We start from the raw sequence: 15000 nt of genomic DNA, 5'->3' as shown, positions 1-15000 counted from the left end.
ATATATATATATATATATATATATATATATATATATATATATATATATATATATATATATATATATAGAAGAAGTATAGTTGACCCCCGTCAGATATTTGATCACAAATTCAGTAAATAGAGTAATATTGATAATTTTTTCATATATATATATATATATATAATTCTGCAAAGATGCATTACATTGGTCAAAATTGACAGTAAAGACATTTTTAATGTTATAAAAATGTTACAAAAAAATAAAAAAATATTTATTTTTAAATATTACTTGAAAGACAGAATTTATTCAAATATATTATAATTAAATATAATTTAAAGGACAGAATATATTATTTTTTATATATTTATAATGAAATATTTAAAATATTTTAATATATATTTAAATAAAAAAAACTGTAATCATAATTCACAATATTACTGTTTTTATTGTTTGTTGTTGTTTGTTTGTTTTTGTTTTGTTTTTTATCACATAAATGCAGCCTTGATGAACACAGACTTATTTCAAAAACAATAATCATCTCAATTATTTCACCCTTTTGACCTGAAGTGTATATTAATGTATTTTTCTGTGAAACACCAAAGGAGATTCAGATTTTTTTTTTCATAAAATTGGTCTATATGACTATATTGTGCTATATTCCAAATCTGTCAGTCAGATATGCCTCAGATTTATTTAGTCATTTTCTCACACAAAGCTATTGTATGACTTCATCGCATATAGTGAACAAGGCAGACAAGCTACTTCTACGGTGCTTTTTGATGTTTTTGGAGACTTCTTGAGCTTGGTATTCGGAAAAGAGTTGCATGATTATTTTTATTTTTTTGTGTTTCTGCAGGAATTAATAATATCATACGAGTTTGACAGCGAGTAAATAATCTTCTGTATGCATTATGATTCCTTTCATATAAAAAAAAGAAAAGCAAATTTATCAGGAATCCTCTCACTTGTTCAGCGACTCGGTCCGATTCATTCGGAGAACACGAGCCCAACGTCACATCGGATGGCACAGCATTTTAGCTTCACTGATGTTATCAGGTGGAAGAGAGCGAGAGCGAGTCAGAGAGAGGTCTATAATAAGAGACGATATAATGAAGTGAATGGCAGCCGAACAGCTCTGACGCCGCTCTCCCTCTGTGCTCGGGCCCTTATTAACAGAGTCAGACCCCGCCATCATTATCCAGTAAAAAGCCTGATGATTGGCCGCTCGGTGGCAGGGCCCTGGTGGCTGTCTTTGTCACTGATACACCCGATGTGGAGGGGGAAGAGAGAGAATAGAGCTTCACTCTTTCTGTCAAAACTAGCTTGGCCAAATGTTATCATTTTAAATGCCATGAAAGCAGAGGGTGCACAGGCCTAGGGGGTATACACATCCCCATATGCTAGTGACAGTGATACAAGTGTAATTCTAGACTATTAGAGTGACACAGAGGATCATTTCTGCCCCAGAACATGAGACAGCTGAGGGGCTTATGTGGGACAGGCTGTCACGCTATAAAAATTTAAGAAATTCTTTAACCTGCCCTGCTTGCCTGATACCTCGGTCCTCCCCACCCACCTTGAATATTTTATGGACCAAAATGATTTATTAACTTGAGACAGGTAGCGCGCCGAGAGGCCAGGTAGAGCTGCGCCGAGGACTGCGGGGTGAGACCAACAGGGTGCTTCATCTATCAAAAAAAGAGCTTGGAGTGGATGGAAACCTCATTTGTAACTCCCGGCTAATGGCGGAGCTTCGTCTACAGGTTACAGAGCGGTGCAGGGCACTTTCCCTTATTATTATTCCTCCGAATATGATAAGGTGTTGCACGAGACTGTCCTAAATAGGAACCTGGAAATGATTAGAAACTTTAAAAAGAAGAAAAAAAGTTAATTTATTCATTCAAGGTATATCAATATGTACTGTGGCACTTTATCTACAGGTCTCAAAAGCAGAAAAGGTACTTTTTTTTTTAATTCCAAATTATACTGTATTATACAGTATTAGACAAGACTATTGTTAATAGGACCCTAAACATTATTAGAAAGTCACATAAAATGTTCACCATACACCATATTTCATATTTAAATATGAAATATGAAAACCATTTATGGACATAATTATATGTGGCATTTGCTAATGTATTGTGGTTATTTAGCAGATAAAAGTGAGGCAGTGCCTAATCTACAGGTTACAAAGCACTGTTATATGCATTATAAAGATATTCATAATATGTCATAATGCATTATATCTCTTCATAAATAATTGTAACCAAAGTGTTTGACCCATACAGTGTATTGTTGGTTATTGCTACAAATATACCCATGCGACTTATGACTGGTTTTGTGATCCAGGGACACATATTTTCTAAAGGTGTGTTATAGATAAGTACTATATTGTATGATAACAGTGGTTATAATTATTCATGAGGCCATACAGTTCATTATAAGGTGCATTACAAGGCATAATTAATACATTAAAATATTTTATAATACATTGTATATAAAGGCTTTAAAATAAAGTGTTACCAAGGTGTTTAAGCAATATATGTTTAAGAAATATATGTTTTCTATGTGAATATATTTTAAAATGTAATTTATTCCAGTGATCATAGCTGAATTTCCAGCATCATTACTCTAGTCTTCAGTGTCACATGATCCTTCAGAAATCATTCTAATATGCTGAAAAATATGCTCAAGAAACATGTCTTATTATTCTTAAAGTTGAAAACACTTGTGCTGCTTCATATACATTTCACTAATTCATTGTATCCTTACTAAATAACAGTAATTTCTTCCCCAAAAAAGTATGGTGCATTTAAGGCATAATTTTTTTTTTTTTTTTTTTTTTTTATTATTATACATGTTCTCTGGCTATTGAACCCATGACTGTGGCGTATTTGTCCATGCTCTACCAGATGAGCTGCAGGAACATAAACATATACAAATATATTGAGGACCCTTATATAGGAGTCTTATATGCAAAACATTAATCAAACTATCATGTCAAACAATTTGCCTTGTGGAAAATTGGCTGAAAATTGAATGAGGTTTCATCCATGTATCATTAGAGATTTGGTGTCGTTATAGCACATTAGAGTCTCGTGTCAGTGGCGTTGTGCAGAATTAGTCTATTGCAGTGATAATCCAACGGTTTTAAACATACTCATTGCTCATGATGTGCCCATGAGGGGTTTATGACATCTAATCCTACAGCTAATGAAGCCTCTAATGCCTTTCATTCACAGCTGAATTTAACCCAGACACTCTCTGTCCATCTCACATTCGTCATTCAAGCCTCCGCGCGGCTCACTGCGATCGACAGCGTTTGGCCAACAATGTCAAAAGGGTCAGCGAGGGCTTGGTGCTGAAGAGGCCACGGAGAATGAAAAACAGCCCTCCTCACCATCTGAATGCAGCGACCATAGATCGCAGCAGACTGGCACAGCGGTCCGCTGGGGACGGCGAGAGAACAAAAGCCGTCCTTCTGCTAATTGACTGCAAAATTAGCCGGGCTTCCCAGTGGGACCAGCGCAAGACAGCAGCAGATGGAGCCGGACCGGACACTCTGGTGGAAAGAGCTCTCCCAACCTGCTGAGAGCCTGCCCACAATTATGGGTCACAACACTTCTTGTTTAACAGGACGCACTGAAGCACCGAAATCAGGGCAAAAGATTTAAAGGTCAGGGACCTAAAGTGCGGGAGCCGAGGGAGAGCAGGCGCCATCGTTGCCGAGGATCTGTTCTTCACGCCTTGGGATATGCAATTGTCACCTTTGGAGATTTCAAGAGGCGTTCGAGCGTTTAAAAAGATGTATCTGTGGGGCTTAATTTCTCCGACTCGAATGAGCGACCAAAGACAAGTCATTTACAAATATTCTTCCCCAAACCTGGAGTTGTGAAAGGCTTCAATGCCTCCCAGGGCTTCTGTGGTGTCATTGAACAAAAAGCGCCTCGAGTGACTTTAGACTGCGTATACCCTTTATTGCAAAGTCAAATTCAAATCATAGCAGAAGTTTGTAAGGAGAGCGGTGAGAAGTATCTCGAGCGTCAAGTTGCGGGAGCAGATGAAAGGCAGGAGAGGACAGGCTAAATATTTGGCAGTCTTCACAGAGGCCTGTTAAAGGGAGCGGAGCAGCGTTCCCCAACCCTTGAATAAACAAGTAGCTGGTGTCGCTGTGAAGTTGAATTACATAGCTCAAAGCGCTTTCTTCCACTGGCAAAAAGCATTCCCCTTTCTAGGGATTACTCTGAGGAATGTATTTACTGTTTCTCTCCCTCGCCCGCTCGCTCCCCTCCATAAAGGATATATGGAAATCAGAGGGCTACAGACAGCACTCAGAAGCCGTTTTGAAATGCCGAGAAGGGTGGAGAGAAAACTATATTGTCCTTTTGAGGTGGGTGGATGCTTTCCACTCCACCTCACCATGACTGTCATAGTAATCTGATATGACAAATTCACATACAGTGGATTAGCGAGCGGCGGAGAAAGCCCGAGCGCTTAATATTTGTTGATGTCGCTTTTATCTGGCGGCTCCGTGTCCCGGGGCCGCGGTTACCTTGGCGATGAGGATAGAACCGTTTCCCGAAATTCCAAGGAGATGGGTGCTCCTGGAAATTCCGGGGCCCGTCACTTTGTGCGCGCTATGGTAATCTTTGATGTTCCCGGACTCTTGATGTCAGGCTATGAAAAACGCTTAGCTCGATTTAAGCCTCTCGCAAAAAAGGGCTAACAACTGTAATTAAATCATTAAATTCTTGTCTACGCTTCACAGAGCATAGAGAAAATTAACTTCCCACCAACCTCATTTTCTACTTGAACATGAAATAATGATTTTTTGCTCACATAATTACAAAGCTAACATCTGATAGAGTCAGCATCCAGGGGGGATTATCACATGCATGAGTATTAGACCTCATTACCAGCTTGACTGCAAAATTATTACATCTTGTAATTGGATGGTGAGATTTATATACAGATTGGCCGGGTTTCTGTAAGATTGTAATTACAGGCTTCATTGGTTCGCTACTTATCGGAACTTCACAGAGAAAACAACTGCTAGAATGAAATGAGCATTTCATTAACCTATAGCCTTATCATGGGAAAACCTGTGTAACGCTCATGTATGCATTAACATAAATAGGATCGTTCATTTCTCCGGCAGATAGGGCCGAGCCTCGCTTTGGCCGGGATCCGACCGGGAGCGGGGGGTCGCTGGGGTGGGTGGGGGCCCGGGCCCCGTCTCATTTGCCTCTCGTAATCCATGTAGATGGAGAGAGAAAACACTAAATTAGTTGTCTATTTCACGAGGATGAACTCAATACATCTACTGCTTAAAGACTAACCGGCTGTGAAAGCGCTCGTTTCGCAAGAGGCGAGCCAGAGCTTCGGCCGAGGTGTCTCCTCTGATGTTCTTTTCGCTGTTAACAAAATCTCTGGCCTTGTTCCCCGCTCGAAAACAACGGCAGCTGGAGATTGGATGCCCACATAAATAACCCCCTTACACAATGACACTGCAGGATCGATCCAGATTTGATGGGTACTCACACAAAGACGAGGGGGAGGGGGGCACAGGAGCGGGAGGAGGAGCGGGAGGAGGAGCGGGGGCCGCCGGGGCCAGTGGGGCTAAAATAAAATTGTTCAATTACTGAGCAAACACTATTTTTCTTACTTTAACAAGAGATTTCATGGTGCGCTCCGCGACTCGCCGGCCCAGCTGAGTATCTCTAATGCCGGCATTACCCGGCTCCAATCAGCTGGGCCCTTGAAATGGACTTGCTATTGGACCTCATTGCTTAGATGGCTTTTTTCAGCTGGGATCAATGCCGCCTTTACGTGGAGCTGATACAAAAGCGGGGATGCAACCTGCCACCCCCTCGGGCAGCACCTCCAGTACCCTGAACTCTCAGCCTGAGAGCGTTCAGGCCTGAGCGAAAGTGACACGTCGCGCTCCTGCTCGCGGAATGAAGGAACAAGCTCTGCCAGGCCAGACCTGCCAGCCCCCTCTGTGCCCTCGCGCTCTGTAACCTTGTACGTGGCGAACGGCTTCATAGATGCTGACAGTTCAATGAGGCACGCTGACTTAGTCCACTGCATCCCTTTGTGCTTGAAGGTGAATGAGTAATCTTGAGTTGAAAGAAATCCATACGTTTGTTTAACATGCCTTATAGGACTCGGAGACACGTGTTAGCAGCTCGCTGTTTATTAGATGCTTGATCGTAACAGTTCATGGGTCTGTAACGTCACAGTGGATCTAAAGATCTGACAACACTGATTACTACATGCTTCTGAATATCAAAACTGATCTTGGGGAGACACTAATGTGAGGTTTTGTATAAATTACACACATCTGTGAAACTTTGCTTTATTCTATACCTAAATGAGCAAAAAATATATATATCTGTGGAATATATCTGATCTAAAGATGTATGTCTGTGATAAGAAGAGGATAAATTTACATTTATTCAATTAGCATACACTTTTATCAAGAGCAACTTACAAGTGAGGAATACAACAAGCGATTCATCTTAAGGAAGCAATAAAATGAAGTGCTAGAAATCCAAAGTTTCAGACATCGTTCAGGGGTGCGTTTCCCGTACAACGACGTAACTTCACTACCGTAGTACGATGCATCAATGAACAAATTAACTAGCTAGTCACAACTGTTTCCCGAATCCGTATTGTCAGCCACGTTGGTGGATGATGTCACGCAGGTGGTTAGTAATAATTTATTTAAATAAATCAGTTTGAGATTGAATTAATGCTAGATTTCTTGCTATAATTCTCATTTTCTCAGTTATTTTGCGTTATTTCCAGACTCAATCATAGGCTCGCTCTTACGTAGCCTACTAGATCATGTACGTACATGCACACTCTTCAAAAATGGTGCTTAAAATCTCTTGACACACTAAAATATGCAAATGACATTTGTATATATATATGAAATAAAAGATATACATTGTACTTAACGTCAGCTTGCTTATTTTAATAAAGATAATGATTTATTAAGTCCTCATGTCATAAAAACAATAAACTATGCTTCTATCTACAACTCGAGAGCTGTTGTTCCAACCGCATAAGTTTGCGATGCTGTTTGTGAATGTTTGTTTGAACTATGGTTTCAGGAAACACTAAATTGTTGAACTATGTTAGTAACAACGGAACTTGCATGTTAGTTGGCTAACGATGCTTTTGGGAAACGCACCACATATATAAGCAATAAATAAAGAGAACAATAAATAAAGAAAGACAAACATATAATTAGTGAGAGTTCTTTTCATTTAAATCATTTATTAACTGAGATTAAGACATAAAATGTCATTGTACATTTATGAAATTCTGTTCCAAGATATCATATCATCAAAGTCTGCATACATACCAACATTTCCAACATTTGGACCAAAAAGCCTTTTTCAAAATTCAATTAACAGATTTGCATGCTCTATATTATGTTGTTCTTGTTTTCATGATTTATGAGGACACAGATTTGTATGGCATGTGTAATGGTATTACATTGGTATTACAACGTAAACATGAAACATGAGGACATTTCATGAGTCCTCATATTTAAAATAGCTTTAAAAACATACTAAATGTTTTATTAAAAATGTGAAAATGCAGAATGTTTTCTGTGATTGGTAGGTTTAGGAGTAGGGGTAGTGTAGGGGGATAGAATGTACAGTTTGTACAGTATAAAAACTTAAAAAGTATAAAAAAAATTACGTCTATGGAATGTCCTCACTAAGATAGCAAAACAAACGTGTGTGTGTGTGTGCGTGTGTGTTCTATGTGTGTACATGGGTTGGGGAGTTTGAATAAATATCTTAAGGGTAAATTCTGCACATTCACTAATATGAATTGATTATACACGCGTTAAATCAAAATAATCTCTGTAAAACCTCCATTCAAATACAGAACTGTTTATGTAAGAATCATTTTTAAACATCATTTTCATTAAGTTTTCAACAGAAGTTGGAAAAAGGTGGCCTAGTTCTGCTCTGCTCACACATTTCAGCGTTGATGTTGTTGTGGAGGTGTTCGTTTGGATTAAGTGACGTGCTTGAGATTTAAACACAGGCCACCTGAAGTCTTTTATCAGCCTGCAATCTGTGGTGAGAGGAGGCCTCCATTTAACAAACCATTACAACTGAAAGAGCCATAAAAGACTAATGCACATAAACACAGCCATTCTGTCTATTAATTACCTCTGGCCCTGTGGCAATGAGGGTACTTAACCTCCACTAGATCACATGGTGATATGTTTTCCTTAGAAAAGAGCCAAAACAATTAACATCCCCTCTCACATTTCTCTGCCTCTCTTTTTCTCTCAGTAGCCAATCACATCAGAGAGGTGACCCACCCGCTAATCAGCATTGACAATGCCCTTTGGGATGGACAGCACCCCGGCCAGCCTTTGATATGTGAGCATGCTGGGGTGGCTGGGAGTAGGTTTTGTTGCCGTTCCTAAAACCCTGCGAGTGTTTCAAGAGGTGTGGGATTCAGTGAGAAAGACACTGATTAACCCAAACACACAGCCAAATTACTTTGTTCTGCTAACTTTGTGTTTGTGGAGCTCATTTCCATTTTATTTCTCAGATATTTCAGATAGATATTAAAATATATATATATATATGGACACAAACCTAAAACAAAAGGGTTTTTTTAGATAAAAAACGTACTGTGCTACTTTAACCACTACACACAGACACACTCACACATTATTGTGGGGTAAGTTGGTAAGTTCACAATGCAAGATACCATTCAAAAGCCTATTTCAGCAAAAAAAAAATAAATAAAAAAAAATAATATATATATATATATATATATATATATATATATATATATATATATATATATATATATATATATATATATATATATATATATATATATATACACACACACACACAAAGTACAAAACAGTTCACAAAATTAAAAAAATGTAAATAACGCAAAATTACCAATCCATTTTTGTGCACCAACAGATATTGTAATTACTGAATTGTATAAAATTACATACAAAAAAAATGTGACTACACTGTAAAAAAATGTTTCATGATTTTTTAACACTTTTTTTTTTCTTTTGTCAAATCATCTTCAATAATTAATGTGGTTCAGATAACAAAATATTTTGAGTTTCTGTTGATTAAACCAATCGCCTTCATTGTACTCAAATTTTTAATTTCAATGAACTCAAAATTTTACTAAAAAATAAGTCAAACCAACAATTATTTTTTGCATGCCCCAGTCTGACATTTATGAAAAATACCTTACAATGTTTAATCGACAGTCGTGTTTTAGAATGTTTCAGTACGTGATATAATCCACATAGTGTCCCTTTTAATGTGTCTTTATTTAAATATGAGGAACAAAAATATAATTTTGTTGTCTTATAAAAAAAAAATAAAAAAGGGAACAGGAAAATGAATCAAATGATCAAGCATACAACACAATAAAGTCCCAGAAAAATGAAACAATTATCTGCTTTGGACCCAAATGTGTGATTGAGTGGAAAGTTTGTAGGCAAGTGCCAAACTAGCAGATGCCCAGTAGTGTAGAAGATTCACTGCCAAGGTGTCGCTACAACGAGGTAAAATCTCTTTCCATATGCTGTGCTGTCAGCCACACACACTGCACTCTGGCCTTATGACACTTCCACACACGTCTTTTATTAGCCTGAATTTCCCTCTTTCCGTACCTGGGTGTGGTACAAGCATTCCTATCAAATTCCTAGTGCAGGACTCTAATAAGGCATTTAACTGCTCTCTGGTTTATTGCAGTGTTGGGGGACATTTGGGGTTATTGGATAAATGTTATTTGTGGGCTGGGAACGAACGGCACATTGTGATGGTTGGTGGTAACTGCTTTCTTCCGAATTTAGCTGGAGTAGATTTTCAGCACATATAATTTGTTAATCTCTCCTGGGCGAGAGGGGCATACCAGAGATTTTTAACCTCATGTCAACTTGCCGAAGACAGAGGAGGACAATAGGGGACGATCATGTGTGGTCCAGCAGGGCTCTGACTCAGACGCTGACGTGATAAAGTTCCCAACATTGATAATCTCAAGACATGCTGATGGACCATTTTCATTAGTTATGATTCCACCCTTATAACATTGCACAGGATCATGTAATAGGTTTAACACTTTCTTCATAAACACATCTAGAGAATATTTTCTTTAAAACATGCATATTTTTATTCATGAAGAAAACTATTATGGCCACACATTCAATTTTGAATATATGTAAAACTGAATTTAAAAAGTTGCATCATTCATGTCCCAGTCATGCAGTGATTATTCTTGTACACAGACACAAATGAGCCCTGCTGTAATTAGCTCACAAACTGAGATGCAAACAGTCAGTGCAGCCAAAACTGTGGATCACAGGCCTGTTCAATCAGTACACTTGCAGCGTCTCTCCCGAACGAAGACCCTGAGCATAAAATTCCACAATGATGCTTGGTGCAAAAGCTCCATTTGACCACTGCTGACTCAAGTCTGGTTCTGGTCATCTTTGAGTCCAGAGGGGATTTACTCAGTAACCATGGTTGGGAGAGATGTCCTGGTTCCCTTTAATAGCATTAAGGGTTCAAACCGTTAGGGCTGTAATCTAGAGAGAGAAGAGACTCCAGCGCATGCCTTTGATCTCATTGCTTTTGGCTGTTTAAAGTTGACAGTTTAGTTGAATGCCATTCCCTGCTTTCGTTTGTGCTACATGAGTTTCACAGTGTTGTAAGAATTGCCCTACACCTGTACTTAAAGAATGTACATTGACATGCTTGAGAAACGCATTGATTTTTGAGTTCTATGAAATCCACAAACAGAAGTCTGCACTGCAAGATCTGTCTCATGAAGCTCGCATGCAGATGACAGAAATGGTCTGAAAGGAAATAAACAGTGTTTTCGGAAGAATCCGTTTGTGCAATAATGGAAAAGAGAGGTTGGATAAGAAAGCATGGAGTTTTTATGTTATAATGACACTTAGACAGCAGCAGAGTCACTGTACAGCAAGCCTGAAATCTGTCAGATTCTGAATATAAAATAGCACATGAAACTCCACCATGACAATGTGTGCAAGCCTCTTGTTGTTTTGAAATGCTTTAAAAGTCAAAAAAAAAAAAAACCTCAGCCTTTGAAATATGCAGAATTCACACACTGTAATCACTGTTCTTATTTATATGACAGAAGAAGAGCAGAAAAATGAGAGCTTGCTTAAGGGCATTGTGTACTTTCCAGAATTTATAGATATGTGTGTATACATGCCTATCATTGCACATGCATGGTATAATTTTCAATTTCATATATAGAGAAAAATATATACTATTAGGAATATTATATATATATATATATATATATATATATATATATATATATATATATATATATATATATATATATATATATATTATATATATATATATATAGTTTCTAAGTAAATTATGTCATTTTTAGAAACCTTAAAGAGACAGGAGAACATGCGCTTCAGGTATCCAGTAAAGTTGCATTGGTCTCTCGCTGTTGCAGTTGCAGGGAAAGTGATAATGGGACTTTAACAAGCCCCATAAATCAGTTAAGTGTGAACACGCTTTATTGCCCATAGATTACACGTGCCATTGTTTGACGAGGGTCAAACTTCAACCCCTTTACAATTTATTTCCCCCGTTTACCCGAAAAAGGAAATTTGATATTCTCGTCCCCCCCAAAAACTTTGAAAATAATAGTGGTAAAATAACTGAGCGTTACATTTTTGCAGTAAATATTATATAATTAAATTACGTGTAACCATACAGCTCATAAAATGTTCCTTATTTTTAATCTTAATTAAATAAAATGTTAAAGGTAAATGTTTAAATAAAAAGCGAGTAATTGAGCCCCTCCATTTTTCTTCTAGACCATTTCTCAAGATTGAATGTCCTTTCTTAACGTCTCTGTCTTCGTCGTTTAGAGATATTTTCTGTCATATCTGCATGATCTTCAGCTCTGCGCGTTTCCAGCGGGTTATCACCAGTGCCATTCCTCCTTCTGTCTGATGTGTTCCTCTGATTGGCATCAGTGCCCTCAGATATTTTCAACAGATCCTCCACTCGCGGCCATCTGGGGCAGATCACAATCACTAGCTTCATCTGAGCCGTTAAACTAATAAATCCACTATATCCTTTCAACGAGCACAACTTTAGAAGCGCTTGAGCAGCGACCCCATGACAGAGCGAGTCCCGGACCCTGGCCACGAGGAGTGAATGAAGAGCAAAACCGCATTCAGTTCGGCTAAATGAAAACACTCATTTAACGCAAGCGTTTAATGTCTCGACTGAATTAAAATAATAAAATTTCATTTACAAGTTTCATTTAGTTTATAACAATATTAATAATAATAATAGATTGTTGTAATCAAATCGTAAACAAAAGATTACAATGTAAAAATGAATTCATTTCGAAAATCTCATTTTGTAGAGAAGTGTGTACATTTTCTCCCGTTTCTGAAGAATATCAATACGTCGCATGTCGCCTATATTAAGCAAAAAACAGGTGAGCTGCAAGTTCATCATTATTAGTAGGGGTATTCTGGTAAAGATGTGGTGGGATTAGTGAGATTATTGTTATCACACACATTAAATCATAAACTGTTAGACCACACGCGATCCCTTTATCTGTCATGACTATTATTAGTGGTATTAATAGTTTTGGGGGGTTTTAGCTAAATGGCGCTTGTGTGCATGTTAATGAAGTGCTCACGATTATTCACGACATCACCTCGTTCAGTATTTAACAATGAAACATAAATACAAAGTCCCCAACGCCCCCACCCCCGTGTGTATGCTTGTAAGTGCCTCTGGGTTATAAGTGTGTGTGAGTGAGTGAGTGAGTGAGTGAGTGAGTGTGTGTGTGTGTATGTGTGTGTGAGGAAAAGAGAGAGAGGGAAGAAATGGAAGAGAAAAACGTGCTATAATGTTTTAGACTAATTGACACACATTTACTGCACCGATTGACAATATCGAGAACAAATAATTAATGTTTTACCAAAGAAAAATAATAGTTCCTTAGCTGTCGCCGCGCATCAATATAGAAAGTCTTTACATTAGAAACTATTTTTAAAGGTATTATTTAAAGGAGAAAAAAAATCATGAGGTTTAGAGTATGCTCATTTTTAATTATTTAAGCTCACTCCAACAAAACAATAAAACCAGTGCTTCATTTGAATAATTCAGTTCAGAGGTTTTTTTTCTTTCTTTTTTCTAAATGTGTATAATCCTGTAAACAATATTAGCAATCACTCACTGAAAAGACGAAAAAACGAAAAAAAAAAGCACCTTCAAAAGAATACAGTTGTTTGATCGTCAATACCTTATGAAGATCAGTGTCATCGCGAGTGTTGCTTTAATTCTCCAGTGTTTATAAGAATTATGAGCCATTCAAATAAGTTCCGCGTGCCTATCAGTTCATTTCCCCAGTGCTGGGCAGCTGTAAAATCGTGTAGACAGGTTGTCACACTACAGTGAATGGATTCTAATGCTAAACATTTAACATACAATCCTCCAAACAGTGCAAAAGTGGCCCTGGCCAATGCACTAACCACATGCGCCAACGAGGAGGAGCCTGGAACGCCAATCAAAGCATCAACTTCAAATTGTATCTGAGAGATCAGCCCAGGACCTAGGGGCAGAGACATCAGTTGGAGCTCAATTGTTGATCTGATCACATCCGACGGACTTGCCGCAAAAGAGAAGCTGAGATTTAAAGACGAGCATTTCCCATTCTCACTCTGTGCTGCTTGAGAGAGAGAGAGAGAAAGTCTTTCACTTATTGCTTTGGTGGGCTATTTGCTTTTTTGCCTTGTTTTGGCTTCCGACGTGGCGGAGGAGATGTCTTTCCCCCAGCTGGGTTACCCGCAGTATTTAAGTGCCTCCCAGGCGGTGTACGGAGGCGATCGCCCGGGAGTGCTAACTCCGTCGTCCCGCGGAGGGAGCGCTGAGATCGGGGGAAGCGCGTCGGCGGCGGCCGCTGCAGTGTCCTCGGTGTTGGGCATGTACCCGTACGCACACAACTACAGCGCCTTTCTGCCTTACACCAGCGCCGATCTGGCTCTTTTCTCTCAAATGGTAAGAAAAGCAGATGTGCATTCACTGATTTTTTTTCTTCCCGTCTGAATTTTATTGCTTTTATTCTGCGAGCGCTTATTGCCAATTTTGGGATCGCCGCACAAGCGAGGTTAATGCAGCTGAAGCTTGCAATGTGCATTAGAAGTTTCTCTACAGCTTTTAACATTTACTCTAGGCTATGTTTTAATGACATTATGGATTTGGTACGCATACAATTTAAAATACGTACAATTCTTTGGACCGCCATTTTACAAAAAAAGTTTGTCGGCTCGGTGTTTGAGTTGGAGAATTGTTGTGCGGGTTTTTAATAATAGCACGAATCGTGTAATTTCCAAATTCCTACTTGTACAAAACATTATATAATTGTTATTGAGCTAAATTGTCATTTAATAAAAATAGTTTCGATCGAGAACTTTGCGGTTCACACTGCAAACCATATAAAACGAATTGTTTGAAACTGTCCTCCTGGATCAAAAACTACTTTAGAGTTTACTACATCATGTCTTCGTAACTTTTACTAAATTATAAATATAAATGATTATAAAAGTGACAGAAAGAACTGATTTGACGAAGGAAATGTGATACTTAACAACAGCGGAATCTCGCTGCATTTCCGAAAAAGAGATATTGAAAGTGAAATAAAAAAACCGAGTTGTTATTAATCAGTTGTGCCTTTCGCTAACCTCTAAAAACATAATTACAAATTGTATCCACATTGCCTGCATGAATCTCTTTTACATGGAAAATTAATTCAAATGATATAAAAATGATTTAAATAGGCCTGTTACAAAATAATGTTATACTTTTTCGATTAATAGGAAACACTGCAATTTTTACGTCGTTTGTTGTATAACGTTGTATGAAGAATATTAATAATGTTGCTAGGTAAAGGCCTGTACGCCACAAACGAGTCCTAAATTAAATA

General features: G+C 38.1%; 1 protein-coding gene across 2 annotated transcripts in view; it reads left to right on the top strand.

The window, feature by feature from the left end:
- The first annotated feature begins 13649 nt into the window (after positions 1 to 13649).
- Positions 13650 to 15000, top strand: part of irx1a (iroquois homeobox 1a) — a 4431-nt gene continuing 3080 nt past the window's right edge. For both annotated transcript variants that reach the window (XM_067392139.1, XM_067392130.1), the window contains exon 1: positions 13650 to 14075. In XM_067392139.1, the coding sequence (XP_067248240.1) occupies positions 13839 to 14075 (237 nt within the window). In that variant the 5' untranslated portion in view covers positions 13650 to 13838. The remainder of the gene's footprint in view (positions 14076 to 15000) is intronic.

Source organism: Chanodichthys erythropterus, chromosome 2 (genome assembly GCF_024489055.1).
Source record: "Chanodichthys erythropterus isolate Z2021 chromosome 2, ASM2448905v1, whole genome shotgun sequence".
Lineage (NCBI taxonomy): Eukaryota > Metazoa > Chordata > Actinopteri > Cypriniformes > Xenocyprididae > Chanodichthys > Chanodichthys erythropterus.
The sequence above is the reverse complement of the archived record's forward strand: the minus strand, read 5'-3'. Positions and strand labels throughout refer to the sequence as shown.